The sequence below is a fragment of the Tubulanus polymorphus genome, chromosome 7, assembly GCF_964204645.1.
Source record: "Tubulanus polymorphus chromosome 7, tnTubPoly1.2, whole genome shotgun sequence".
Lineage (NCBI taxonomy): Eukaryota > Metazoa > Nemertea > Palaeonemertea > Tubulaniformes > Tubulanidae > Tubulanus > Tubulanus polymorphus.
This window is the reverse complement of record NC_134031.1, coordinates 15,733,407-15,760,011: the sequence shown is the minus strand read 5'-3', so window position 1 is coordinate 15,760,011 and position 26,605 is coordinate 15,733,407. Positions and strand designations below refer to the sequence as shown.

Here is a 26,605-nt window from a genome sequence, read left to right as displayed (position 1 = left end):
GATCGTCTCCTGTAGTTACATGTGGTTTTTCTTTCCAAAATCTAAGACTTTTCACTTTAAATCACTATGTAACAGAGGAACGAGTTCGTGTTGCTCTCGGATTTCTGTTAAGTGTGAAAAACGATATTTATTTTGATATCTGTCATAAATTAGAGTCAGGAACTTGAGAAAGTAAATAGTTTATTCAGAACAAAGATAAAGGTGAAGTGATCTGTCGGAGAATATAAGAAATACACTGTTTGGAATTAAGTCGTAAATCGGATATATGAAAAAAATTTGAGATTATGACCGGAACGTGGCGCCATCTGTAGGTCAATATTAACATCAATGACACCATGACGTCATATCTGTAGTTGAAGAAGAGGATTCGAGTGAAAAGCATGCCGAAAAAACGACTAAATTTTACAGAAAAGGTAGGTTGACAATGAATAATATATTTACATCAGTTTTCAGCCAGACACCGACGTGAAGAAAAAATCGTTGAATGTAGTTTAATTTCATAGTATGCCGTAGAAAACAGTGTGCATCAATCGAATGATGATGTGGATTTTTATAGAAATTCAAGAAATACCCTCCTCTCAGTCTTTGCCCTGTGAGTGTGACTCGGTATTCCCTTCTCTTTTTGTGACAATAGGAATTTTTGAATGGTCTTTTTGAATAGTGCGAAACGTTTAGAAATATTTGGCATACACCACCGTTGTCAAAAGGTCAACTCATGGTCGCACCAATCTTTTGTCCTATGATTTGGCTATTATTCGTCGTTGACACGTTGACCAGTACCGGTACGTGGCGCGTCATTGAATAATATACACAATCCATCAATAACACAAAATTGAATAATCTAACCTATTTGAATTAAGCATATAAGTGTGATTAATTCTTACTGACTTAATAAGTACATTACATCAGAGAATATTTGTTAGCTAATGTTTCGTCTAGCCCATATGCCTACACACGGGTTTGGCGATGGACTTGGATTTTATTTCCGGGTTGCTGATAATCTCGCGAGAATGGCGCTAAATATGAACTGCGAATAAATTCAAAATATCATGTCGAAATACCTTGTGTTCATATTGTTTATTTATCCGCTATAAAGTTCCGATAAAAAATTGGTTGTTAAGGATCATTATCAGACGGTCGTGACGCTCTATATAAAATCACACGGTTTGTGAAAATATCCGATCGTGAAACTAAACCACGGCCATCTTACTGACAACAGTCAATCTTGCTTGACGTCATCAAGGGGAAAACATCATAGGACTATTAATGAAGTCGCCATAATTTTTGACTTGAGAGCCCCTTCTATTTTCAATTTACTGAAGTAAGTTGTTGTTAGGATGCATCATTAATGTTAGTCCCAGCAAAGTCCGGACTAATACACGATTTGTTGAGTTTAACATTAGGCTGTCTGGTTTATACGACGACAACATAGGCTAATTAACTTATTAATTAGAATGAATTCTGTAATTGATTGCTACTGCATTATAGTTTCATGTCAGAAGTGGAAATTGAGTCTAAATTTAATTGCGACGGTCTCCTGCGTACTGCGCCTGCCTGTGACATGTACGTGGTATCTGCCTTCTGTATATTATCCGCGCTGTCAGCTTGAACGGTACAATAAGAGCGAGCGTTTTAACTCTTATGATCATCTGCTCGCCGTTTGTGCTGATTCTAGCAGGAATACGGCGATATTCATAACTAACTGAACTGTAAAGCTTAAATCAATGTCGACTGTAAAAGTCAGGTCGGTGAATATTGCTGCCTCTGGTGCGATAGTTTCTGGCGTTTACAGTCTCTGGCCCCGCAAATTGACATTAGATTTTATGGTACCGATTCCCGGCCTTGAGGTTGTTACGTCGCTGAATTATTGTAACAATGAATGCATTCCATAAGCCGCGACTTTTATGATCCCCATGGCAACATGAACGATATTGAGAACGAACGCTGCACTTTCTATCTATCTAACTATCTATATCTTACATGGTATGGAGGTGCCAGTATGGTAGTGTCATGTTTGTTCAGCTACCGCCAATAGACCGACCGATTCCGCGCGTGTGCTTTAGATTTCGACCGAATTCCCGTCGATATTGTTTACTTTCCCACTTATTACTGGTTTTTTTTGCGGTATATAAGTAGGGAACAATTTAGATGCCTGCTCAGTTCCGATGGTGTTACTACAGTACACTCCGTTTGCGGGCCAATGTATTTCTTGAGACCAGTGTATTCTCGGGTAGTTGGGGTGACAGCGGGTTGTCAGTAAGAAAATGTCGAATCTTTAGCCCGAGGCACGGGATAATCCGAGACGATCGGCTCCGTGGGTAGTGCAGTCTATTGTAGTATAGCCAGCCAACTAGAAAAAGGTATTTTTTGAACGATTATGATTTCTACGATACATGAACTCGAGGCGGCTCACCAGGAGCTGTCGTTCTACTCATTCATAACTACAGGACTTCGATGCGCGGCTAATTTTCGATCGCAAAAGCTATTCGCGTTCACCGGAATCACATGGCAACAAACCACTAGAGCTCACTGATAGCCCTCACACCAGAGATCAGCAATCGTACATTCGTCATTCCCCCCTCCTATCACCTTTGATGGTCGCGTTCATTTCCGATTTGCACATACTACTGTACATGAGACGTGTGCGTGTGCTTGTATTGAACAGTATCAAATGATTGTATGATTGGTATATCTCTCCTGCCCCTGAGCTAGATATTTCTTGTGATAGATATAATAATACTGCGCCGTGATAAACTTCAAAGTGGAATTCAATCAGACATGAGTCGGATATATAATCGACTAACACGTTGATGATATGGTCTTTGGAATGTGGATCAGTGACTAGTTGGTGATAAAAAGGCCGACGCAGATTATTTCCTGAAGCCCTTATTCTGAACAAGCTGACAACTGTGTAACATGTAGCTCAGTTCAGTTATTTCCAGGAAGTGTTGTTCTATCAGCGCACCGTGACCTTACACGCCTAACAATGGGGAACTACCGACGCTCCTGTGGCAAGCAAGGTTCCGCCAGGTGTCGCTAGTAGTTACTCGGTCGTTCGCATTCAATTTCTTCTACATTTCAATGAAATCCGAATGAACTTTTCTCTTAATTAGATCAAATATTATGGAAACTACACCGACGTAAGAGTAGAAAAATGAATTTAAAGTATATTTGTTGGGTCCATATGATAATGTGTGGATTCGGGAGCCTGAAAATGCAATTTGAAGTTCATTGAAAATTAACTTATTTTGATAACGTAAGACTGAGTTTTTGTCACGCCATCTGGTGGGAAAACCTGGCGTTGCACCTCCCGATATATAGAACAGATTCCACGTGAATCAACTGTGGAACTTTGATCGCGTACAAAACCCTGCTGGCTGGAGGTGCTTCACCTACGCGATGCCTGTCTCATCGATTCATAATAAAAACGAATTGAAGCTTGTTTATCTCCCTTCGGCAACGCCGGCGCGCGTTAAAAACGTAAAAAAAACGTAAAAACCGAATACAAGGTAGAGCGTAAATCAGAAGGTTGTGTTTAGAATGATTTCGGTTAACTGTCTGCACCTGAGTATAGCTTTTAACTACTGGGTGTGTACGAACTAAAACATCGATCTCTATTGCGTGTCGTCGTCAGTTGCTACGACTATTTCTAATATCTCTCATTAACCGCATCAGTGAAATAAAGACGACAATTATTGAGTGGTTTTATATAGTTTGTCCACGTCGTCGCGGTGTGATTAGTTTCGATCGGAGATTGGAGAAAATATCCGCGCGTAATCTGCCGGCGTTTAAAATAAGTTCCCAACGGTTGTCGGATTTGGTTACAGGTGGAAAGTCCACGTTGTCTAATGATATTAATAATTTATTTTTCATTTAACTTAAAGTACAAGATTTAATAACGACAATAGTGAAGAGAAATAACAGTTAAATGAAAGAAGCCGTGAAAGCCTGGAGGCTGTACAGGTCACTGCACCTGAAAAAATTATAATAATTATAGAAGTAATGATAATAATAAATATCTACATGTATGTATTCAAGTAACTGGAATACATATATGTAGATATTTTATCGTCAGTTTTAAACAATATATATTTCTTAATGAAACCACTTCCTGTGTCAATCATGTCACTTCCTATAAAGACCAGCGTGGGGGGGGGGGTGAATTTTATCTTGTGGGGTTTTTACCTACACTCGTCGGCATCAGATATCCATAGTTTTTTGGAACCGTCAATTTTTATTTTCGTCGAACCGGCGAGTCGTGTCGAACGACATCAATATGGCTGAGAGATTTTGACGTACGACGTTGATGTCAGAAACAGCGATGACCAACTGAGTGACAGTTCAAATTGACATTTGCGCTCGATCTAGTTACACACTTGTATTTGCATATAGACGACGAATGTTGTGAATGTTATGGAATTCCATTCTGTAACCGGCCGAAGCCTTCGGCTGGGTTGTAGTTATTACGACGAGGATGCTGCGTCAATCTTGCATGTTTTGGTCATCGGTTTCTCTACTCGCCGTTGACGCTAGTATCGACAATAGCTGCCGGGTTCGACCATTCCGAAACGCTAAGAACAATTGGACGCGTCTGATTTGTAGGGTTCAACTGCTTTTTTTTGGAGGGTTCCTAAGCATAGGGAAAATCAGGGCATTCCAATCGATAAATTTTTCAGCTATAGGGAAAATCAGGGAATCTTTTTCTTGAAAACCAGGGCAAGTCGGGCTATTTTGTGTCTTGTCGAAGCTTTCGGTTCTCGCCGGTGACGAATGGCTCAAAGAACCTCTTGATAAGAAACAGCCCCCATCGCAAGGATTTTCTGATCGAGGGAAAATCAAGGAAATATCAGGCTCTTTTGTATTCCTGATCTCTAGGATAAGGAATCCTGCTGATTCAACCTCCCGGTTGTTACAAGGGTTTTAGTTTGTTTACGTAGATTTATGATAAATCGACCATTGGACAATAGGATTAAGAGCGCGAATGGCTCTGACTTTCTATTCTGGTATTAGATATAAAAACGTCATGCGCAAAAAGCCCGCTGTCAATAGGATTTCCGCTGCTGTGGTATTTATGTGGCAACGACGACGAAGACTATTTTCATCTCGCTGCGGTTGACGAACGAACGCTGGTAACCGATGTAACTGAATTGATCGCTCCGGTTGTCAATGACTACGTCGCGATCGTAGAGGAACGGATCCATGACGTTTTCGGGGTTGGTTGACGCGTCGCGAGGCTCTCGAGATGCAATCAGACACGGGCAGTTGGAGGCAGTAGTATTTTCGGTTATTCGAGCCTCAATCCGATTTCAATGAGCGCGCTACGTTCGACATTGGAGGTTCAACTGTGGCGAGCGAGGATTCACCAGGTTTACAGATGACGACTCTGAAATGTGTTGATATGTGGGAGGCTAAAATTTGGGATGAAAGTTCATCAGAAATGAACTGAATTTCGAACCGAAATCACAATGAAAAGTTCATCAGAAATGAACTCAATTTTGAACCAAAATCACAATGAAGTTAAAAAAGAATGTCAAATTCAATTTTGAACCAAAATGACGATGAAAGTTCATAAAAAATGAACTCAATTTTTAACCAAAATGACGATGAAAGTTCATCAGAAATAAACTCGATTTTGAACTGAATTTGCACCGATAGTCACGCCATCTAGTGGGATCATTGCTAGTGACACAACGGGCGCCTCGTTCTTTTCAGTGAATCACGATCGCCGCGACTGTCGATGCCATTCGCTTCAGGTCGAACGAGTTTTAGTGTAGTACGCTTATATAGTTCTTATCGGTTAATTAAAGAGTTGCTAATGAACTGAGACGATCTGTAAACGTCGAGATCAGTTCATTTCCGTTGTCTCCGTCGAATCATATAACCATGGCAACTATAATAACCGCCTGTGCTAAGTTAGCTATTGAACGCCATTATTGCTTTACACAGTGAGAAGTGACTTCTGTATCAATAACAACAACAACAACAATGCACCTTCACTACTGCTTGATTCATCTGAAGTAAATTTGACTGCGCCTGATATTCATCTATGGTCATATTAGGCGTGCGCCTAATTTCTTCGATTAACCACTGAATCTGATGGTCAATCCAGTACTCTGATCTCATTCGCGGTTGTGACTCGTGTTCAGATGTCATAAATCTTAAGGCTTAGGATAGGATTGGCTGTAGAACCACCACCAGGGGCCAGTTGCAGGAGTCATGATAGGTCCTAGACCATCTTAGTTCTCCACTGCCGATCCAACAATTGAAAGCCGCCTGTATGAATAAGGACTGCTTTCGGACTTAAGTAATGTTTGCAAAACTAGTTGACGTGACTTTTAAGTCGTAAATCTTCAGACTGGTTTTAAGTCGTTCGTTTGGCCAAAGAACTAACATGGTGTTAAAATCATCTTAAGCCGTGATTCCTGCAACTTGCCCCTGTTGTTAAGCGTGCCGTCTGAATCAATATACCGGTATGGTTGTTTTCATCCAGCCCGCTTTGACATTTCAAGCTCTCAAAGTCTCTAGAAGAACGCGCTTTAATATCGACCCTGGTCGTATAAACTACTGACTCTCGAAGCGAAACGGCTGAGACTTGGCCGCCTTTGATCGTTTCGAATAATGATCTCGATAATAGACTTAAGAACTGGTTACGTTAGGATTCGAGCGGTTCAGTTCGAAGTTCATCCAGCGCGCGCGATAACTCGCCAATTGACTTCGTTATTGATTGTTGTCTATGGCGGCGATAAATCGGGTTTCGCGAACGTATCGATTGATTACGCGATTTATTGATCGCGGTCAGTATCGCGTTTGTACGGCAGACGCCCGCACGGCAGACGAACGATCGGATACTTGTTTCGCGCTGTCGACGGTCAGAACTGTAAACGTGAGAAACGCGATGTTCACATAATCGATTTCTATCGGGCGATACGAGAGAATCGAGGTTTTCTTTCGGTTTTCGAGACTCGTCGAGGATTTCAGCATTTAGTAATTCGTTTTTATCGTTCTCTTCCAGGTCTTTGTTGCTCGACGATGTACTTTCGGCCAACGGCGTTTAGACAATTCGTTCGATAGTTAGCGCTTAACGGATACCGGCCACACACACACTTAGCGTCTCGAATTTAGTATTATAAGGTATGTATAGGTTTTAGAAACAGCGTTTTATTTGCTTGCTATCAACGCCTTAACTACGATCAGGGCAATGAACTACCATTCTCGTTGAAGTATTCTATATACCCCTCGTGGTACTGGCACAATCTTACGTAGGGGATCAATGATTTATTACGTACGCATGAAATTTGACTTTTTCAACCCCCCTCCCCCTCTGTACGCAAAATCGGCCATTCTTTCATATACATTTAGTATTACAGTACGCAATTGCACTGATGCCTCTCCCCTCCCCTAATGCGTATGTAATAAATAGATGATCGAAAGAAATATCATGATCTATGAATATATCAACAGAAATATGTTTTGTGAAATTATAAGGTTTCTTTCCACGAAAATTGTTGTTCGGTTTACGGCAACTACACTAAAGAGTGCAGCCTGTTATTCGTCAGGCATTTGTATCCCGAATTAAACCATCAATCTATCAACACTCTTTTGTTTATGAACATACGTCATAATAATTTTGGTGGATGCATCGCCTAGGTTTTCTCTAGATATATATATATATATATATATATATATATATATATATATATATATATATATATATATATATATATAGATATACATAGATATATATATAGATATACATAGATATATATATATATCCGCTGATTTCCAGCGTAGAATGTCTTCTGAATTTAAACTAGATTCAGCCGGTTTTCCGGAGAAGCCGTTCTTATTTTCATTGTTTACGCCGTGGCCTCTAAAACGATTTCGAGTCGACATTTACACGTAGTAAATATATGAAGTAGTTCGGTGAAATATCGACCGGCACGGTTCTCTAGACTGATCGGTTTGAAAGGTTTATGTTACGTTAATTCTATAGTCCTGTTACTTCGTCGGTCCTATTCAAATTCGTCCCGGTTTGTCGACGAACGTCACGAAGTGGGCCCCTGGGATTTATTTACGTCAAAAAAGAACCAGTCAAAGGGGGATAGATTGTTGTCATCTTCGTTCCTGGAAAAGCTCGCGAGTTCCCTGTCTATTTATCTATTAGAGGTGACCGAATTACTAGGCCCTAACGACCGTCTTTTGGACTTTTGACTTTCTAAAGAACAGGCCTACTTGTTAGAACGATTATCACACTCAAACTTGGAGAACGGATGATAAGATAAAAACCCACTGTGTACAAATTAAAAGAATTTGAATTTTAGAAATCGAGAATTTATTTATTCAAAAAATCTATAATGAAATACACGACGATTCGATCTCACCCTAGAGATCACCACACCTGACGATGATCTCTAGGGTGAGATCGAAACGTCGTGTATTTCATTTTAGATTTTTTGAATAAATATATTCTCGATTTTGAAATTCTTTTAATTCGTACATAGTAGGTTTTTATCCTATTAGGCCTACTTGTCTCCTGTTGATCAGTTTGTCATAATTTGATATATTGGAACGGAAGGCGAACTCGAGAAAATTTTTTCGAAAAGGTTTTTTCCTGCCGCATCGGAACCTCGTTATAACGAAGTCGGATATAACGAAATTTAGAATGATCCGAATAGGACTTAAGAATAATTTCTTACTGGGGTTACGCCGAAGAGATTTCACCGGCCCCCTGCTGAACTTCATTTTTAGCGGTTCCGCATTAAGTGCGAATTCTATTCAACCTCGGCAATGCGATTACGACCACATGATAATTGCGTCGTCGCCTTGAATTATGCGTTTAACAACAAAACGTCAGGAATATTCATAAGTCGTCAGATTGCGCGCGCGCGTACGTAGAGAGACACCGGTTTTTTTATATCGCTTTATCAAATATTTAACGATCTATCAATCATCGAATGTTAATTTGACGAGAAGAGAGCGTCACAGACTGGAAGGAACGACGAGAACGTTTATTTAACGCGTAACATAATCGTGGAAATCGTTATGAATATATATATATATATATATATATATATATATATATAAATATTTATATATATATATTCATAAGTATGGACATTTTTGTTTAACTTTATGTTCACGTGCGTGAAAATATTCATATTCGCATTGAAACGCCGCTGACAAAGCTATTCATTTACGATCAAGGTTAAGTTTATACGTTTCGCGGTTCGTATACTCTCTTTCTCTCTCTCTCGTCGGCTAGTTCTATAGGTTCTGTGGGCGAAGAGCTATTCGGCATTTTACGGAAAATGAATTTCCAGCGTTGTTGATAAAAGAAGATCGATAAACGAAATTTTATTTTGCGTAATACCGGCGTGTCGTGAGTTGAGTTGAGTGTGTGAGTTGATCGAACGTGGAAATATACTCGTTCCGGACTCGAATTTCGCGAGAACGTCTGTTCGACACTCGAGTTGTTTGTGTTTTTATCGCTTAGTTACTCAACACGTAGACCTTCTATTGAGTAATTGACTAGATGCTAGAACTGGTTGGCATTTGAGGTTTACAACATTTCTATTGCTATTGACAGACGAAACTGTTTGACTTTGCGGCATTAATGGAGAACGTTTTCCGACTGTTAACGACTAAATCGTCGTCGTCGATCGGAGCCGGCGATAATTTCGGATTATGTCCGCGTCGCGGTTTTACACCAGGACCGAGGATATGACCTATTTTCCGTTTCCTCCTCCAGTCAAAAGGCAGAATTCGGAAGGTAGGTTGGTTATCGTCGCGGTTGATTTTTCCGGGGGAACGCGAGCGCGTCGTTTATATACAGGGTCCCTACGACTCCTCGCAAACTCCTTCTTATCCGAGAAAATTATTTTAGAGGTGCTTGAATATCCTCGAATTTGAGCGAAATGCCAAAAACTCCTTGTAGAGTCCTTGAATTTTGAGAAATAGGCGATTGGAATTTTTTTAGGTTTTCGGCCTAGTTATTATACACACAGATTCCATTGAAAGATAAAAAACCCACAGTAGTTTATTTCCTAATAGTTTCGAGGTTATTCTAACCACATCATCAGGGAACACAAGAATTTATCGATTTATTGTGAGGTTTAGAATTAACCTCGCAACTGTTTAGGTAATAAACGTTTTCGACAAATCCACTGTGGGTTTTTATTCGTTAACTATATTCAGATTTATATCGGTTCACTACAGTCAATCCACTGAATTAAATAGTTTACTGAGATAAACAGTACCGATTTAGGAGGAGTCTGCAGTAATTGGGATATGAAAGTGATCCGTACACTCCTCGAATTTGAAATTTTCTCCTTGAAAACTCCTTGAATTCTGGAACGACTGATCTGTAGGCACCCTGATATAGAACACGCGTCTTAAAGAAGAAATTAGATGTTTCCCGTATCCGAAAGGTCAGGATTCGTACATTTCTCATCGGTATCTTTTCCCGGAATGAACCGCGTGATCGTGATCGGGGCAACTGCGAAGCGTATATAAATATATATATATATATATATATATATATATATATATATATATATATATATACATATATATATATATTATGAATCGAATATTTGAATCTGAATATTTGAATCGAATCTAGAGCGTATATTTCTGCTCGTATTTCGATAAAGCAATTTGTCATTCGTTCGTATGTTTCATATGTACGCATTAAAAAATAAGCGGAATTAATGGATATTACTAGGCTTTTTTTTTCAAAATTACTGGGAGGATTTTTTTGCCGGAAAAATAATTGAAGGGCGAAAGAAGGGACAGAAAAACAGGTTTCCTAAACAGGTGCTTTAAAAAGGTAGGGGGAAAAGTTTTGAAATTTTCATTATTCGTCTGCGCGCATAAATCTTGGAAGGACCGTGGAAAAAAGAAAGTGCTGCAATTTTGAGTTGAATCGAGTTCAAATTAAGTGAAAAGACGACTAGCTTTTCGCTGATAAAAAAATCGAAAATTATGACAGAAATATGAACATTTTTTTTTTTTGGAAAAAAATATTAAAACACTGATCATAAACAGTACCAATTTAGGAGGAGTCTACTGCCGATATGATAGTGATGCAGTCGCTCCTCGAAATTTGAAATTTTCTCCTTGAAAATTCTGAAAAGTCCTTGAATTCTGGAATGACTGATCTGTAGGGACCCTCTTAAAATTCCTTCAACTTTGGGAAAAAGGCAATTAGAAATGTTTGTAGTTGTACAGCTAACCTGTAGCTAACCTACACCTAAATTGATAAAGATGGGACCAGGATTTATGTGTACCCTGTTCAGGTGATTACCAAATTAGATGCCAAGTTTAGCTAGTGTAAAGGATGAAAAATTAGCTTACAAAACCATCAAATACCAAGATAAACAGTACTGATTTAGGAGGAGTCTATTGTAATTGGGATATGAAAGTGATGCGGACACTTCTTGAAATTTGTGAACTTTCTCCTTGAAAAATCCTCATATCCAGGAATGACCGATCTGTAGAGACCCAGGGCCGCTTGCATAGTCATGGCTTAGACTTAAGACCAGTCTTAAGACCAACTTTGTTCTATAGCCAATCTAAAAACTTAAGACCAGTCAGTACGATTTGAGACCACTTTTGGACTTGAGTCGCAACTGTGCAACTGGCCCCTGTAGTAAATAGAAATAGAAATGTTTTGCTGTTTAATGAAAAGATGTTCGTTTTCGTTATTTCTAATGTATTTAAAACTCTTGTCTTCGCAGAAATCTTGATGAACAGTTGTAAGATGTCGTCGTTGAACGAACCGGCCGAATTCAAGATGAACCACCTGAAAAACGGAACGTCGCAAATGATGAACGGCGACGACGACGACGCGGAGGTCGACGGCGCGGCGCACACCGAACGCAAAAACGCCGTCGTCACGAAATTGACGTTTCAAGACCAACGACACCACTCCGACATACTGCAGTGTTTGAACACGCTGCGCAAAAACGGACAGTACTGCGACGTGACGCTGGAGGTCGGCTCGCACGAGATCTGCGCGCACAAAGCCGTGCTCGCGTCGTCGAGCCGGTATCTGATGGAGCTGTTTTCGCTGGACGAAAGCGTTCCGAACTCGCATTACAAACTCAACAACTTCGACTATAAACACTTCGACGTGCTCGTCAATTACGTCTACACTGGCAAGTGAGTATAATAGAGCATTGTAGCCAACGGTTCTTCTTAGGCAGTCGGCGAAAACCAGGGGATTCTGAATCTGATTTTGAAGTCAGGGGGGTGAGGTGGGGAATATAAATATTTGGTATCTTTTTGCTCTAGCTGGATACCAAAGGCATGAGGAACGCAACCTCTTGAGAAGAAACGCCCAACACTGAAGATATTTCATAATTTGGTTAAGGTCAAGGAAATATCAGGGAATTGCGGATTCCCGATGGGTCCTGTGTTGTTGGTTTCCTGCGATCCGAGTGTAGGGTTGGAACTTCTATATAATCAGCAGGTCCATAACCAGAGTTGGTGCGTCCCCTTGAAAGAAAAAGATCGTTCCTATTTCTGTTGAAATACGTTTTATTCATGAGTTTCGAATACATGTACATCTATATAATGTATGTATTTTCTGTTAGAAAACGTCGAATTCAAAACTAGGGTTGTAGGCCATAAGCTCAAAAAATGCTGATTCGGTCCACTTGTAGTTTATATTGCACCTTCCCCCCTTGGAGGATCCAGGCTACGGGTTTGATCAGATAATTCAGTCCTTACCAATTCTGCATAAAATTCTGAATCATTTTGTACTGCAGTGATCCCATTGTTCTGAAGTTCTACCTGTCTACACCCCGACGCGCAATATTTTATGATAGTAGGGCTGCTGTGTTTAGTTTGGGGAATGTAGACACTGATATACTTGAGTGGGAAGGCGGTATTAGCGTTATTGTTGTAAGTGGGTCTGGGTAGTTCGAGGACGGTAGACAGATACACCTCGGTATTAAAGCGCTATTCTAGTTAATACTTGGTGCATTGAAGTGTTCATCATTCAAAACCGAGTGAATTTCATTTTTTCGCCAATGAATCTACGAAAATAAACTACGCACATCTGTACTTCAGCGGATTTCGAAAACGACATTTATACGAAAAACATTTTTTCGGAATGCGATCATTTTCCGCCGAAGCATATTTTTGGTAACTCGTCATAATTTGTTAGCAACCGTTTTGACGTTTTGTTTAATGCAGAAAGCTCAACTATACATATATAACTGTCTAACTGTCTAGGTATTTATTACACGGAGTGTGTAAATATAACCGAGATATTTCTCTTGAGATCTCGAGAGAGAGCTGAGAGGAGATAACTCGATCGGAATATTGGCTTACAATCAAAATAACGATCGTGGTTTCGTCGCATTTTTGGCACCTATCCTGGAAAGTTTCCGTGTGCCGTTTGCAGGGTGGCCATCGACCTGGAAAGCTCCTCGGGAAGTCAGAAGTATCTGTAAGAAATCAGGGAAAGCTCATTTGTTGAATTGTGGAAGTCCATTTATTGATATGTGATTCGCAAAAGAATGAAAGAATTGTAGCATTTTCTTAAAGAGGAAATTTGCCCATTTGCCTGAAGATTCACTCGGTAAATTTTGTGTTAAACCATGGAAAACTCGGGAATCTCTAAATGGGGGGAAGTGTATTTCTGCAATTTTTCTTAGAATCACACTCGCAAAAAATCTGTTCCGTTGAAATCTGTAATTGACCTCATTTGAGTAAACAACCTTGAAATCACACCTTCACCTTCTTTCCTTCACCTTGGCCTATAAACGCGGGTCGTATGATGTATATATGTTTGCCACATTAACTTACCTTATTGATCAGGTGTTTACATTTGTAAAAAACAGAAAATACATCTTCAGTGGCATGTAGTTCGGAAAAATCTGTCTAACTCTAAAGGCTGTCGGCTTGTGGTAGTTAGGCGGATCGTTTATATTCTAGCCGAGCGCAGCTGAACGGTGGCAAGCGATTTTATGCTAGATTTATGGCCGATTACTCAAGACCTTACTTTTGATCGTATATCTCGTAGAATAACAGCGCATTAAATCATTAATAGATATCGGACCATAAAATGATGAATTTATCTAAGTCCATAAAACTATATTCATGTCTCCCGCATCCTAATATTTTTTCATTGCAACTTTTTCTATTTTTGACTTTCAGACTCGAAGTAGAAGAGCACGATATCAAATCTGTTTATAAAATGGCGATGCGGTTGAAGATGGTCCGCGCGGCCGAAGCTTGTTCTAATTACCTAGCCGACAATTTGAACGCGATGAATTGTATAGGTACGTCGTCCGCCGATGTAGCGATTCGCGATTAAAGGGTTAATGCGGTGTTCGCTGCATCTCTCTCTCTCTTTATCATTATCTCGTCGTAGGTATTCGATCGTTCGCGAGCGGGTTCGCGGACGCGTCGTTGACGAAAACCTGCGACGAATACATCAAGAAATTCGTCACCGACGTCGCCACGAGTAATGACTGTATGGCGCTACCACGGATACAGGTGGAAGTAATCGGTAAGCTTTACGTATTAATTATATGTAAATATATGTATAATGATAATCAATGTCGAACTACACGTATTCACAGAGTGCTCAACAGCGTTTATATAGACGAATCAACTATAGGACAACAATTACATGTACTACAAATCTGTTTCATGGAGACCGAAGCCTCCACTCTTTAGGAACATTGGAGTTAGAATAAAATGTTCCTGAAGACTGGAGGCTTCGGTCTCCATGAAACAGATTTGTAGAACATTTGTAGTCGTCCTATAGTTTATTCATCTAAATATATGTATGTATATATATGTATACCAGGTATGTATGTATATATTATATGTATATCATTTGCTGGCGGACTGAATAATGATTTCAATTTTTTTCCTGCGCGAATAGTGACGGCATGAAGTTACAAACACGTGTGTTAAATCGTATGTATTGTTCGCCTAATGCTTCGGAATTATGCGTAAAAATATGAGTGCAACCCAATCCAGACCTCCGGGGATTGGGAATTTTTCCCCGTTAGAGTGAATCGAATTTTTGGTAGAGTCTTCAGTGAAAAATAGAAGTCCCAATTGTGGAACCTCGTTATAGCGCGCTTCACGCGACCAGAAAATATGTTTGTTATAACCGATAGTTCGTTATATCCAGTATGAAATTGATTAAATTTTCTTACTTGTAACCCGAAATTCTATTTGTTTAGTTATATCCGATGAATCGTTGTATCCGATTTGGTTATAATGAAAAGTTCCACTGTTGCAGAACGTCGAGAGTTGTTATGAGCGAGATTTATCTCGCCCACAATGAGAAAACCGAAAGATTTAAATGGAATGATTATCATTCGTCGATAATGGATGATGGTTTTTTGTCGGAAACCCAAACAAATGTTTCGCGAATTATTTTGTGTTTTTCATCTTTCACCTTTTACACTCAAGTCTTTTATAAATGTGACTCATTACAAGTACCTAGCTCTTTTAGATCTTGTTTTCTGAACCTGTTGTTAAATATATTTGTTTCTCTTTCAGGAGCTGATGAGGTTCCGATAATGGAAAAGGACGACAACCAAGTCGACAGCCTCGTTGTCGACTGGATTCGAGAAGCTTTAGAAGAACAACCGACTTGGGAATGTTTGACAGACCATGTAAGTTCAATTTGATACATAGTAATATATATATTTGATAATAATAGTAATACCTTTTCTTATATAGTGCGGTTGTAAAATCATAACCGCTGCGTTTTACATTCTAAAACTACATTTATAAAAGAGCAAGTTAAAAATTAAGCACCTTAGGTGTTTATATTAAAAGAAGTGGATTTGAAGGCTGAGAGAACGGAGACTCTCTAATGCTATGAGCTAGTTCATTCCAAAGATTAGGAGCTGAATAGTAACTTGACCTCCTTCCAATAACCTTATATAATGTATAGTCACTGACGTATAATCATTGTTATGGGATGTATTTTCTGTTGTGTTTCAGGTAAATGTTTTGTATTTGGCGTCCGACAATGTGTTACGCGACTGTAAAGACCTCGACACTAACGAACTACGACGCACTGAATATATCAAGGACTACCAGAACATGTGCAAAAAACGACAGGTAATTAGTTTCCTAATGGATATCCGGCTTACGCGTTAATAAGTAATTTCTGACGGTATTTCTTGCAGAAATGGAACGGTTTCTAAAGTTTTCTTTCTTTTTAACTTCCGTTCACCCTCCACCCCTTAAACCCATTGTTAAATGAATCTAGCGATGAAGTCAGTTATTTATTTTAGTCTAATAACAGGCGCTTTAATGGCACTAAGTCTCATGGATTTTCAGGTATAAGGAGTTCACATTGTCTGCGATGACGAGTTTGACCTAAAATAAATCAGCGTAAGGGTTCCTGACCTAAAATTGTGCGGGCTGAAATATTCATACTTTTCGAATATCGAGTAGTTGTTTGCGTAAACATGAGAGGCACGTTTAAACATTATTTTCATATATATTCAGCGTTTGGCCAACTAGAAAAACAGCTGCGTTTGAAGTCTTTTAAGATTAATCAATGCCGTTGGCGCTTGTGGCCTATCTGGATTCGTGAATTATTATGAATTTAATTCAACCAGCTGTATATAGCGTTCGGGTCTCGACAATTTGATACTTTTAGCAATAAAATCCTCGAGCATTATCCTCAACCCTGTTGGTGGTTTTGTCCTGCTCTTCCTTCCGTTTTACGATGCGCTTCGGAATAAATCGAAAACCGTGTGGAGATTTTTGAGAACTTATTTGAGAACAATATTTCAACAGCGGTATCAATATATATATATATTTTTTTCAAAGAATAATTGTTGTGTATTGTAACGTTAATTTTCCCTATTCGATGTGATTTCGTTCGGTCTCGGCGTATATAGCTAAGACGTAACAGTTCCGGCGTTCGGAGATGGAGCCAACCTGAAATACCGTCTTATATGCGTAATGTAGGAACACAATTATTTTCTCTGGAGTGTCTTTTGAATGTCATTGTTTTCGATTGTTTGCTGATTCCTGGCATTGCATTATTTATTTTCTGACAGTCGTGTACCCCTCCGAGCCTGGTGTAGCTATAGTTTTTGTTATGACATCAGTTGTTAGTAGCTGGCATACAGTACATGTATTTGTATTTTGCCTAGGGCATGTATTACTCCCGTATAGGCTCGCTGGTGCATTAGGATTAACTTGTTTTCTATCAACTGAAATAACTGCATTATAATGACCACCTATCTAATAGTGTGTGCTGTTCAATGAAAGTGACCACCAGTGCAGTTCATGTTTAGGACTTTGAAGTCTCTTTTCAGTTTGATTCGCTTTACAATATATCTTGTGACCTATTATTTCAAGTTTATTTCTCTTTTATACCCTTTCAGTACATCTACACTACAGTGCGGTGTATAAATCAGTGATCGAACTTTGTTAGTACTCCTCATCGCAGTGTAATGATGTTATTAGTAATTAGTTTATCTCTATTGAAAGATGGCAGCACCTGTCAAACAAACGTCTATGAAATATTAGTAACTAACTATACACTGCGCCGTGGTGTAGACAGACTAAAGCAGTATGCCTGTTATTCAATCACATTGGAGCGGATTTTTTAAAATTTTCAAATTATCTCAAGCACGTTTGGGTATTAATTAGTCAGATATGAAAGCAATTAAAGAATTTTAAATTCGACCTGCAAGTGTGTCATATAAGCGTCTACGAAAGCGTATAAGTTAGAAACTTGTTGTTTATTTTTCATAGATTACTCCGTCGAAAACGAAAGAAAGCAGCCATCGACGCCATAACAACAACTCGATAAACGTGCCGCGTAAAATCAAACTGATGTCGGGCGATATCGACGAGAAGCCGGCGGAACCGGAATGGCGAGTTCTGGCCACCGCCATTTCCTCGGGTAAGTGAGAATTATGCGCGTTTTCCGTTACGAGCCGCGCCCGTTTATCTTCGATGAAGTCCGCGATGTAATGCGAATCTCGCAATAAGGAATAAAATGAGTCGAAAACGTTTCAATTATTTTGTAAGTTAAAGCCTAGCGTACATTGACAAACTGGAGACAACAAGTTGCCGGGTAGTTTTCGGCGCATGAGAGGAATTGGCTGAATACAATCAGTTCCTTGAATGTGTCGATGTGAGCTTGCTCATGACTGGTAAGCGACGATCTCCAGTTCCAGCCAGTTGCCCTTGTTCTACGTTTAAGCAACTGGTTGTACTCAGTTACAGTCGCACCTTCCGATGCACCCGCTTCATATATTCAAATATTAGTTCAAAGGAATATTTGGGACTTTGTTTATTCTTAGTTTAGGATTTCATATTATTGAGCACCTGGTTGCACAATCACAACTAACGTAGACCAACAAACAAACAGTTTATTGAAGATAATCGTCTGTTTTTGTAGAGAAGAAACGTCTATGTATAGCCATGTTGGACAACCAGCTTGCCACCATATCCATCCACTATCGACCGACGCCCGCCATGATGGACCCGGGCACGGAAAAAAATGGCAGCGCGTCGCCAGAAATCAGTCCCCGACAGATCAGCGCCGATACGTTGACACGTCAGATGTCGCTGGTATTGCTAGCACCGATGAGCGTAGCGCGAAGCGGTCTCGGAGTAGCCCTGCTTAAAGATAACATCGTCGCAATGGGTATGTACGAGTCGTTGAATATTATTTAGATCCAGGCCTATAATTCTTATCGGAAATGAAATGATAGTAACTATTGAGTCAAACTTAACCAACAACTTTGGAACTCAGTGTTCAAACTCCTTATCTTATTCTTCATCTTTTTTCTCTTTTCTTGTTTTACTCTTTTCTACTCCTTCGGCGCTTGCTGTAGCAACGTTTCGGTTTTTGCTTGGTCTTCATTAGAAAGCCTCTAATCTTCTACTAATATTTTTTTTTTTGTAAATCATTTTCTTCGATCACCCTGGCCCATGTACCGATTATATCTTGTACGAAGTTCAGTCGAGGTTTAGAGGAGTCTCATTTTGTATTTCAGGTGGCTACGACCGAGGCGAATGTTACGCTATGGTCGAACAGTACGACTTATCGCTGAACAAATGGTTTCCGCTGAAGAGCATGACGATCGCGCGAGGACGATTCGACGCGTGTAGTTTGAACGGTAAACTGTACGCGTGCGGCGGGTCGAACAGTCGCACCGAGTTGCGATCGTTGGAATGCTTCGATCCGGTCAGCAATGAGTGGTCGTCGTTAGCCGACATGCGGCAGACTAGAGCTAGTACAGGTAATTCATGATAGATGTCAGCACTTACTGACCTTATTTCCTATAATGTTAATTATATTTTCTCCAAGTTTGTAACCTCCTGTACATGTATTACAATATAAGGCTACAGGTATATATTGAGAAGCGCACAGAACTTCGGGTGAACTCATAGACATGCTCGCTCACGCTCCGTTTCTTCACAGTTGCCACTTTCGAGATCTCGAGATTGTTAAAAATTGACCAATTAACTTTCAGTATGGAGCAGAGTTTGTTCCTATGGCCGGCAAATCTGGAACTGAGTCATTCCAAATGCCTGAGTACAAATATCTATCTGTCAATAAGAACTATTAGCTACACAATAGCTTGTACATAGTTGGCAGGAAATGTGTTGAAGGGTTTCTCTGCCCTCCAGACTCCTCCCACCTATACAGCCTCGGAAGAGTTTTCATACATTCACTTGACTGACGTTCATTATTTTCGGCCGGCTAATATCCCGTTCTTCGATTTCAGGTTTGGCCACTTTGAACGGTAAACTCTACTGCATCGGAGGAAACTGCGGTCAAGGCGGAATGAAAAGCTGTGAATGTTACGACCCGAACTCGAATTCGTGGTCGGATATCGCTCAAATGAATCAAAGTAAGTCGATTTCTATCGGGTCAAAATCCGCTATTATTATCGTATATTATTATTATCAGTCATCGGCTTTAACATCCCGGCATAATTCGAAATGTTTAAAAGTCATTTTCCGCTGCTAGTTTTCGTAAGTTGGTCATTTCGTAACTATGTATTCGTAACATAACTATGTTAAACGCAATTTTATGCCGCTCTCATCTATCTCGAAACTGTCGCATACCTCGCGACAATTTGAATTTCGTCAGGATTTTAATGCAATCAAGTTCGGCTTTGGGTGAAATTGAAGCAAAAATTTGGCGGGGTATCATCTATTGTAATAGCTTTTGCTAAGTTTGGTATTTTGAAGACACGTGAAATCTTGTATTATTGAAGATTGTAGGCCGATTTAGCACGGAACCTGGTTGCGTTATTTCAATGACATATTTGGTGATGCTCCGTTTTCATTTGTAGGTTTGTCGTGATTGCGAAACTAACGTGATACACACTAAGAAACACCCGCGCGTCTGCCTATACGTAATCGTTATTCGTTCCGGGTAAACGAATACGCACTCTTATTTCATACACGAAGCGGTCACCGCGTTGCGTCAGACCGGAGACCTCGGTTACGCGGGTTTCCGGTCGTTTTTCGGACACTTCGCACATAACTACTTATAATACCTCAATAGGTCAATCATATACAAACGCTTGCTCGTAAGAGCACCGGAACTGCGCCTTGATTAAACGTTCTAAGTTTTGGCCGTGTTCTTTTACCCTTTCAGTGCGTCTACACTGCAGTGCAATTATAAACGAGGGATGGATTTTGCTAGTACACCGCGCTGTGGTGTATTGATGTAATTAGCAATTGGTTTTTATCTCTATTGAAAGATGGCAGCACGTGTCAAATATAGTGAAATATTAGTAACTAATGATACACCGCGCCATGGTGTAGACGCACTATAGTGGTATTCCCGTTATTCAACACACGGGTGGAATTTTTCAAAATTTTCAAATTATCTCCACCACCGTAGGGTATTAATAAGTCAGCACCAATGGGTTAAAACACTTGATCGTTAATAAACTTCTAAATCGGGGCCCCTGAATTCAGAAGTTATGTCTATGATTGACTTGTGTGATATATATGTATGATTTTAATGTTCGAATTTTCACCGTCGATCGAGCAGAAGAGAGAATCCCACAATATCGGGAGAATCCCACGATGATAACGAAAAACAACTGCAAAAAAGTTTTCTAGAGCTTTAGGAAACATTTTCGACTCTGTTTTTTGCTATTATTGATGGATTCTTTCTATATTATTGTGACAACATGGATATAGTGATTTAACAATGGATATTCAGCATTGTTCGCACATTTACGAATTAAAATCGCAAATAATGTTCTCGATTGACGTTTGGAACCTTCGACGTTGGAATCGTATTTCGTGTAACATATTGCTCTGACGATGATGTGATGTTAACGTATCGTTTTCCTGTAGATTTCTATTCCAATGATAATTGCAGGTATTTCGTCGCGCAGTTCTGCGAACTGAATGTCCTGCTTCTTTAGACGGTTCAAATTCTATCCGGCACCTTTTCTTTGTGAATTAGAATTTGACTTTACATATCTTATATGAGTGATTCAGTTCGCTGTTCCGTCTGTGTAATAGACCTATTTCGCATTTTGAACGGCCATTTTCGATCGCGGTTTCCGATCAAGATTTGGGAAAATGCATAGCCGCTTACTATTTGCCTTTTTTTTCTCAAATCTTGCATCCTCCTAACCGAAACTGGACATAACCGCGTGTGATCCAAAAATGGCTGCGTTTTTCTGTGAAATATGTGTGATAGCGACTGTGATATTATCCCCTATCTATAGGTATACGCGGCATGCGTGCGACACAAATCTGTGACGACCTCTTTCATTCATGAAACCATTTCTAAATTCCAGATCGCCATTTTTTGTTTCAGCGTTTCGCCGACGAGTATTGTCGAAGCAGCCAGGCAGTTGATGTATGTAAAACCTTTGGTCGAGGTTTCACGCGAAGGTCGACACCGTTCTACGTTCGACGGACACAGATGCTTTTACAGCGATCATTAAATTTGCAGGCCCATTTTTAATAGCACACTAGGGCGCCAGCACGCCGGCTAGAAGCGTGCCCACCCCGGGCGCGTGCTGTTGATTTCAGTGTAAAAAAAAAAAAGCGAAAGGCCGAATATTTTGCGAAACTGCCTGTTTTTTCAGGACGCTCCGAGTCTGGGGTTTGTGCGTTAAACGGCGTACTCTATGCAGTCGGGGGCTGTGATAGCTGGAATTGTTTGAATTCAGTGGAAATGTACGTTCCTCAGGACAACACCTGGAAACTTCTACCGTCTATGACCTCTTGTCGTAGAGGGGCCGGTGTGGCAGCTTTTGACGGTAAGTCAATCAACAGTCGATATTGTTTTTTGTTTTTTGGTGCCTCTGCAAGATCAATTTTTCTATATTTCATTAACCGTTCAAGAACTGTTTCATCTCTACTAGTTATTTCAATGGCAGTTTTTCTGTCTACCTCAAAGTTGAACATTTTGACTTGAATTTACACGAGGCAGCTTATACTGATTTCTAGTTATATAACTAGTAGCTACTTCATTCCAATTGCATAATTCACAGATCGTCAAATTTTTCATGCTGTTTTTCTTATAATTTCCATGTACAGTATTTTTGTAAATGTTGTATTACAGTTGACTCTTGATTATCGGCCGCTTTTGGGATGATTTTCTTGTACTCGCATAACTGATAATCAGGGATTCAAAATTAGGGCGGAAAAGACGCTGGTCGATAATCGGATGGTGAATAATCAAGGGTTGACTGTATTGTAGTTCGGTTTCGTTATTCATATGATCATCGTTGCGATTATAGATTATACCTTGCGCACAAACCATTCCATTCATTCGGTCATTCATTCATTTATTCATTCACGGTGCAGTTACGTTTAACATCTTTTTCGTTATCGTTGCTGAACTCATGTAAGTAAAAGGTATCTGATATAGTTTACAAACGTCGTAATACTTTATGATCGTAAACTGAAGTCAAACCCGCTTAATTCAGATCAGTATAATTTCGAATTTCAATCCGATCTGTAAATGTATGTAAAGTATGATGTTAGATACGAAATTCTCATGAACTAGATACATTTTTAGGTCAAAAATGATCATCCGAATTAAGCGAGTTCTACTGAACTAAACAAAGAGTTTTTGAGTTAAAAAACTTTTAGTTGGGTTTTTTCGGGAAGTATGTCCACGTTCCTGTTTAGAGCTGATATCGGTTCTCGACTATTTTTTCTAGGTAAGATCTACGTCATCGGAGGCAGCGACGGGAACTCCGTGCAGCAGTCGGTCGAGATCTTCGACCCGGCGACGCAATCGTGGAGCAACGGACCGATGATGGTGTCACCGCGCGTCAGCGTCGGCGCGATCGTCGTCGGCAACCGGCTGTTCGCCGTCGGCGGATTCAACGGCAAACTGTTTCTGAACACTGCGGAATATTTGAACCTCGAGTTGAACGAGTGGTGCAGCTACCTGCCGACGAACGAGACTCGATGCAGCGGCTCGTCGTCGTCGTCGTCATCGGAGAAACACTGATCATTCACATTCCGCGCGTACCTGTGGCGACATCTGTCTGAACATTCAATAACTATTGTTTGACTATCTATATTAACCCTTTCCTGCTGTATACAGTAGGTTGATGTGTGAAATACCAGGGTTTGATCTACGGAATCATGAATAAAAGCCACTTGCCCGTGCGGCAAGCAAATCTCAAATTTCGCTTGCCCCCTTAAAAAATCAGCTTGCCCCACTCAGGCAGTCTGATCGGTGGCACTATGATCAGTTGTATCGAGTGGGAAAAAAGCTCGGCTCGACAGTGCTGCCCTCTAGCAGAACGTCTACTTACAATTATCATCTGATAAGCCTTATTTTTGCTGAAGATTGCAATGTCATCATGAAATCAAAGAATTGATGATTCAAACGAAAAAATGCCTAGATAATATAGCCCAGGTAGATGGAAAATCTAGGTCAGGAAAGGGTTAATGACCTAGTCGCCGATCTGATTGTTGCATTGATTCACTAAGTCGATTAAGGCTTATTAGAATTTTGGTTCGGGGAGTGAAAAGCGCTTTTTCTGCGTGAAATTTATTTTCGTTGATTTTTCATTTAAAAGAAAAAAAAAATGATCGGTTGTCTATGTTTCAACTCATTATTATTATTATTATTATTATTATATATGGCTCATATTGAATCGTGCTTAGTTGTTAATTTGACGTGTTTTTGTTGAGAATATTAGATTTGATCGGGTATTTCGTGTTTGAAAACATGTGACACGAAGTGGAGGCGTTGAAAACGTTGTTTGATATTATTACCCTAGTTTTGCTATAACCGTATTGTAATGATGATAAAACAATATTCAGCTTATTTTATCAGAGGAATCGTTGTTAAAAATCTCCGTGAAATGATAAAAGGGATAACTAAATAGCGTTTAAGAGGTGACCCTTTATGTAAACAGTTATATCAGGAAAAAAATATGAAATTATTTGATCTCTGGAATTCAAATGTATCGATGGTCACAAATCATTGTGAAGGCGTATAGAATGATCTTTAAAAAGCCACTTAGTCTGCGCAGATTTTCATATTCGACCGCACAACAAGGTTTTTAAGCGAGCTTTGTAAGTCGAAAGTGCGCGAAATTATTCGCATTTAGTCGGCTTAAGAATTATTATTAGAACAATCAGTTTACATTATTTTATAATCATGCGTTGAATATTGAATTCTGTAAAAAAGGATTCATTTTGGTAAATTATTATTTAGAAAGCAGGGGCGTCACTGGGGTTGTTTGAAGGCGGTCAGAATATCAACGAGCGGAACTTTATGCCTTACTTTGCAATGTATCTGAGGATCTTCAAGATGAAAAGATCATTTCTGAATCGTTGAAATTTTTTGAATTTAGATTTTTGAAATTCGAAGCTTACAAGGGATGTTTTCTGGACCCTTTTTAGGCGGAATATCTATGAAATTTCCGGGATGTGAAAAACAAACTTCGGGGGTCGTCCGCACCCCTGCACCTACCTCTGGTGACGCCCGTGGATAGGGGGAGCTGCGTGTATTGTATATATGTTGCTGTGAAAATATCTTGCTTATCGTGTTCGCTATTATTTTTCTCTTCATATTATTTTGTTTCCATTAACGTTTTCTTACTCTAGCTCGTTTAGCTCATTGACCGCTAAATTGGCGTTGATGATGTTGATTTACCTGTTTTTTTCTCGAACCATGTTTCGTTGAATCATTCTTTTCATTCATCTGCTGAATGTACGAGGTTTTTACGTTTCGTGCTCGCCATGGAAATTGCTAAGTGATATTTTGCGTGTCCCGTTAACGATCGGGTTCCCTGTTACGAATTTAGGTCGCCGCCGCTTATAACGCAGTACACCTCGCCTAAAATTCAGACGAACCGGGACCAGAGAAGTCAGTCCGAGGTAAGGGAAGTCCGAGTAAGGATAGGGCATTACGTTAGAGAGTCAAAAAAATTATTTCGTTTTCGTCCCGAGTTCGAAAGTCCAAGTCGGCCGCGTCCCGAGTAAGGCGAGGTTTACCTTGTTATATAAGTATAGCGTTTCGAAAACGTGTACACGCCGGTTCAACATTTATTCACTTTTGAAGTGTTTTATTTGTCGAAAGCGCCGAATTCGGTTCCGCTCAAAACGCAAGTAAATACGTTATTCTGTGATAATAAAATCGAAACGATACGCAACAGGGAAGTGGGTTTAGGATCGCGGAAACAGACGGACCTGTCTATGTGTGGCTTAATTTTCTGCGTCGTGTATTTTTTTTTTTGCGCTAGCTTCATTCCAAGATTTTCGGGGGTCATTCTTTGAGAATGGCCCCCTCGTTTGAAGAAAGCCATCGGCACTTAAATATACACGTATACATGTATATATATATATATACATATATATATATATATATATATATATATATATATATATATATATATATATATATATATATATATAATATATCAACAGTTCATATATTTGTTAATCAATCACTAACTTTAGCATGTTATATATTTTGTTATGGATGTATGAATGGATTGCTGTCGATTATCATGACTATTATTAATATAAGGTGTTGTCGAGTTCGACTTCTTCGTAGGATAAAAAAAGTCATTAACCACGTCTATCTACACTAGCTCGTTGAACCCGAGTTTCGCGGTTAAGTAAGAATCCGCGTCTGTAGTTCAAGTTCATGGTCGATTATGGCGCCAAAATGCTGCGTTGTACCTGCCGCGGAGCGAGGTAATCGCCAAACGACGTTTGACCTGGTTTGGACATCTGATACGCCTTCATGCGCAGACGCCTGGCATAAATTTTTAGCTGAAGTGATAGGATAAACGAAGAAACCTCAAGGTCAACCACAGTCCACCTGGTTTTCGATAATTCGTGAAGACCTAGCCATTGTGGACATTCAACTTGATCTTAGTTTGAGGTCCCTTGTACATCACATCGTGACGCAGCGCCGTTGGTGATGTCATAGAAGAAACCAGAGAAAATGCAGAGTTTTGAGACAGACTTTTCCAAGAAGGGTTTCTAAAACCCTGGGCTGGGTTTCATAGACCGGTATCAACTTGAGCCTGGGGGTTTACTCAATGCATTTTCAAATGATTTAGCCCCTGGGGTAAAGTTGATACCGGTCTATGAAACCCAGCCCAGGGTTTCAGAAACCCTTCTA

At 39.8% G+C, this 26,605-nt stretch overlaps 1 protein-coding gene and 1 long non-coding RNA gene across 5 annotated transcripts; one reads left to right on the top strand and one right to left on the bottom strand.

The window, feature by feature from the left end:
* The first annotated feature begins 341 nt into the window (after positions 1-341).
* On the top strand, positions 342-25,797 carry LOC141908274 (influenza virus NS1A-binding protein homolog A-like). 4 transcript variants are annotated; one of them, XM_074798243.1, is made up of 13 exons: positions 342-413; positions 7,013-7,131; positions 11,739-12,162; positions 14,167-14,291; positions 14,384-14,521; positions 15,532-15,647; positions 15,982-16,101; positions 17,758-17,908; positions 18,410-18,658; positions 19,011-19,256; positions 19,746-19,871; positions 22,086-22,259; positions 23,169-25,797. In XM_074798243.1, the coding sequence occupies exons 3-13, from the start codon at positions 11,747-11,749 to the stop codon at positions 23,462-23,464; spliced, it is 2,157 nt and encodes a 718-aa protein (XP_074654344.1). In that variant the 5' UTR covers positions 342-413; positions 7,013-7,131; positions 11,739-11,746; the 3' UTR covers positions 23,465-25,797. The 4 variants fall into 4 exon arrangements, with proteins under 4 accessions (XP_074654344.1, XP_074654345.1, XP_074654343.1 ...); XM_074798244.1 differs by lacking the exon at positions 342-413 and adding an exon at positions 6,823-6,883; XM_074798242.1 differs by lacking the exons at positions 342-413; positions 7,013-7,131 and adding an exon at positions 9,600-9,769.
* LOC141908275 (uncharacterized) lies at positions 12,254-13,907 on the bottom strand. The gene is made up of 3 exons (XR_012619594.1): positions 13,816-13,907; positions 13,339-13,454; positions 12,254-12,498 (listed from the first exon to the last, which is right to left on the bottom strand). It is a non-coding gene; the product is annotated as an uncharacterized LOC141908275 (long non-coding RNA).
* Positions 25,798-26,605: the final 808 nt, after the last annotated feature.

What these genes read in the sequence shown, in the direction of transcription:
- LOC141908274 (XM_074798242.1), top strand. Translation starts at nt 9,685, where the DNA reads ATGTCCGCGTCGCGGTTTTACACCAGGACCGAGGATATGACCTATTTT. An exon ending in CAAAAGGCAGAATTCGGAAG is followed by an intron (nt 9,770 to 11,738) that starts GTAGGTTGGTTA and finishes TTGTCTTCGCAG; the next exon opens with AAATCTTGATGAACAGTTGT. An exon ending in AGATAACATCGTCGCAATGG is followed by an intron (nt 18,659 to 19,010) that starts GTATGTACGAGT and finishes TTTGTATTTCAG; the next exon opens with GTGGCTACGACCGAGGCGAA.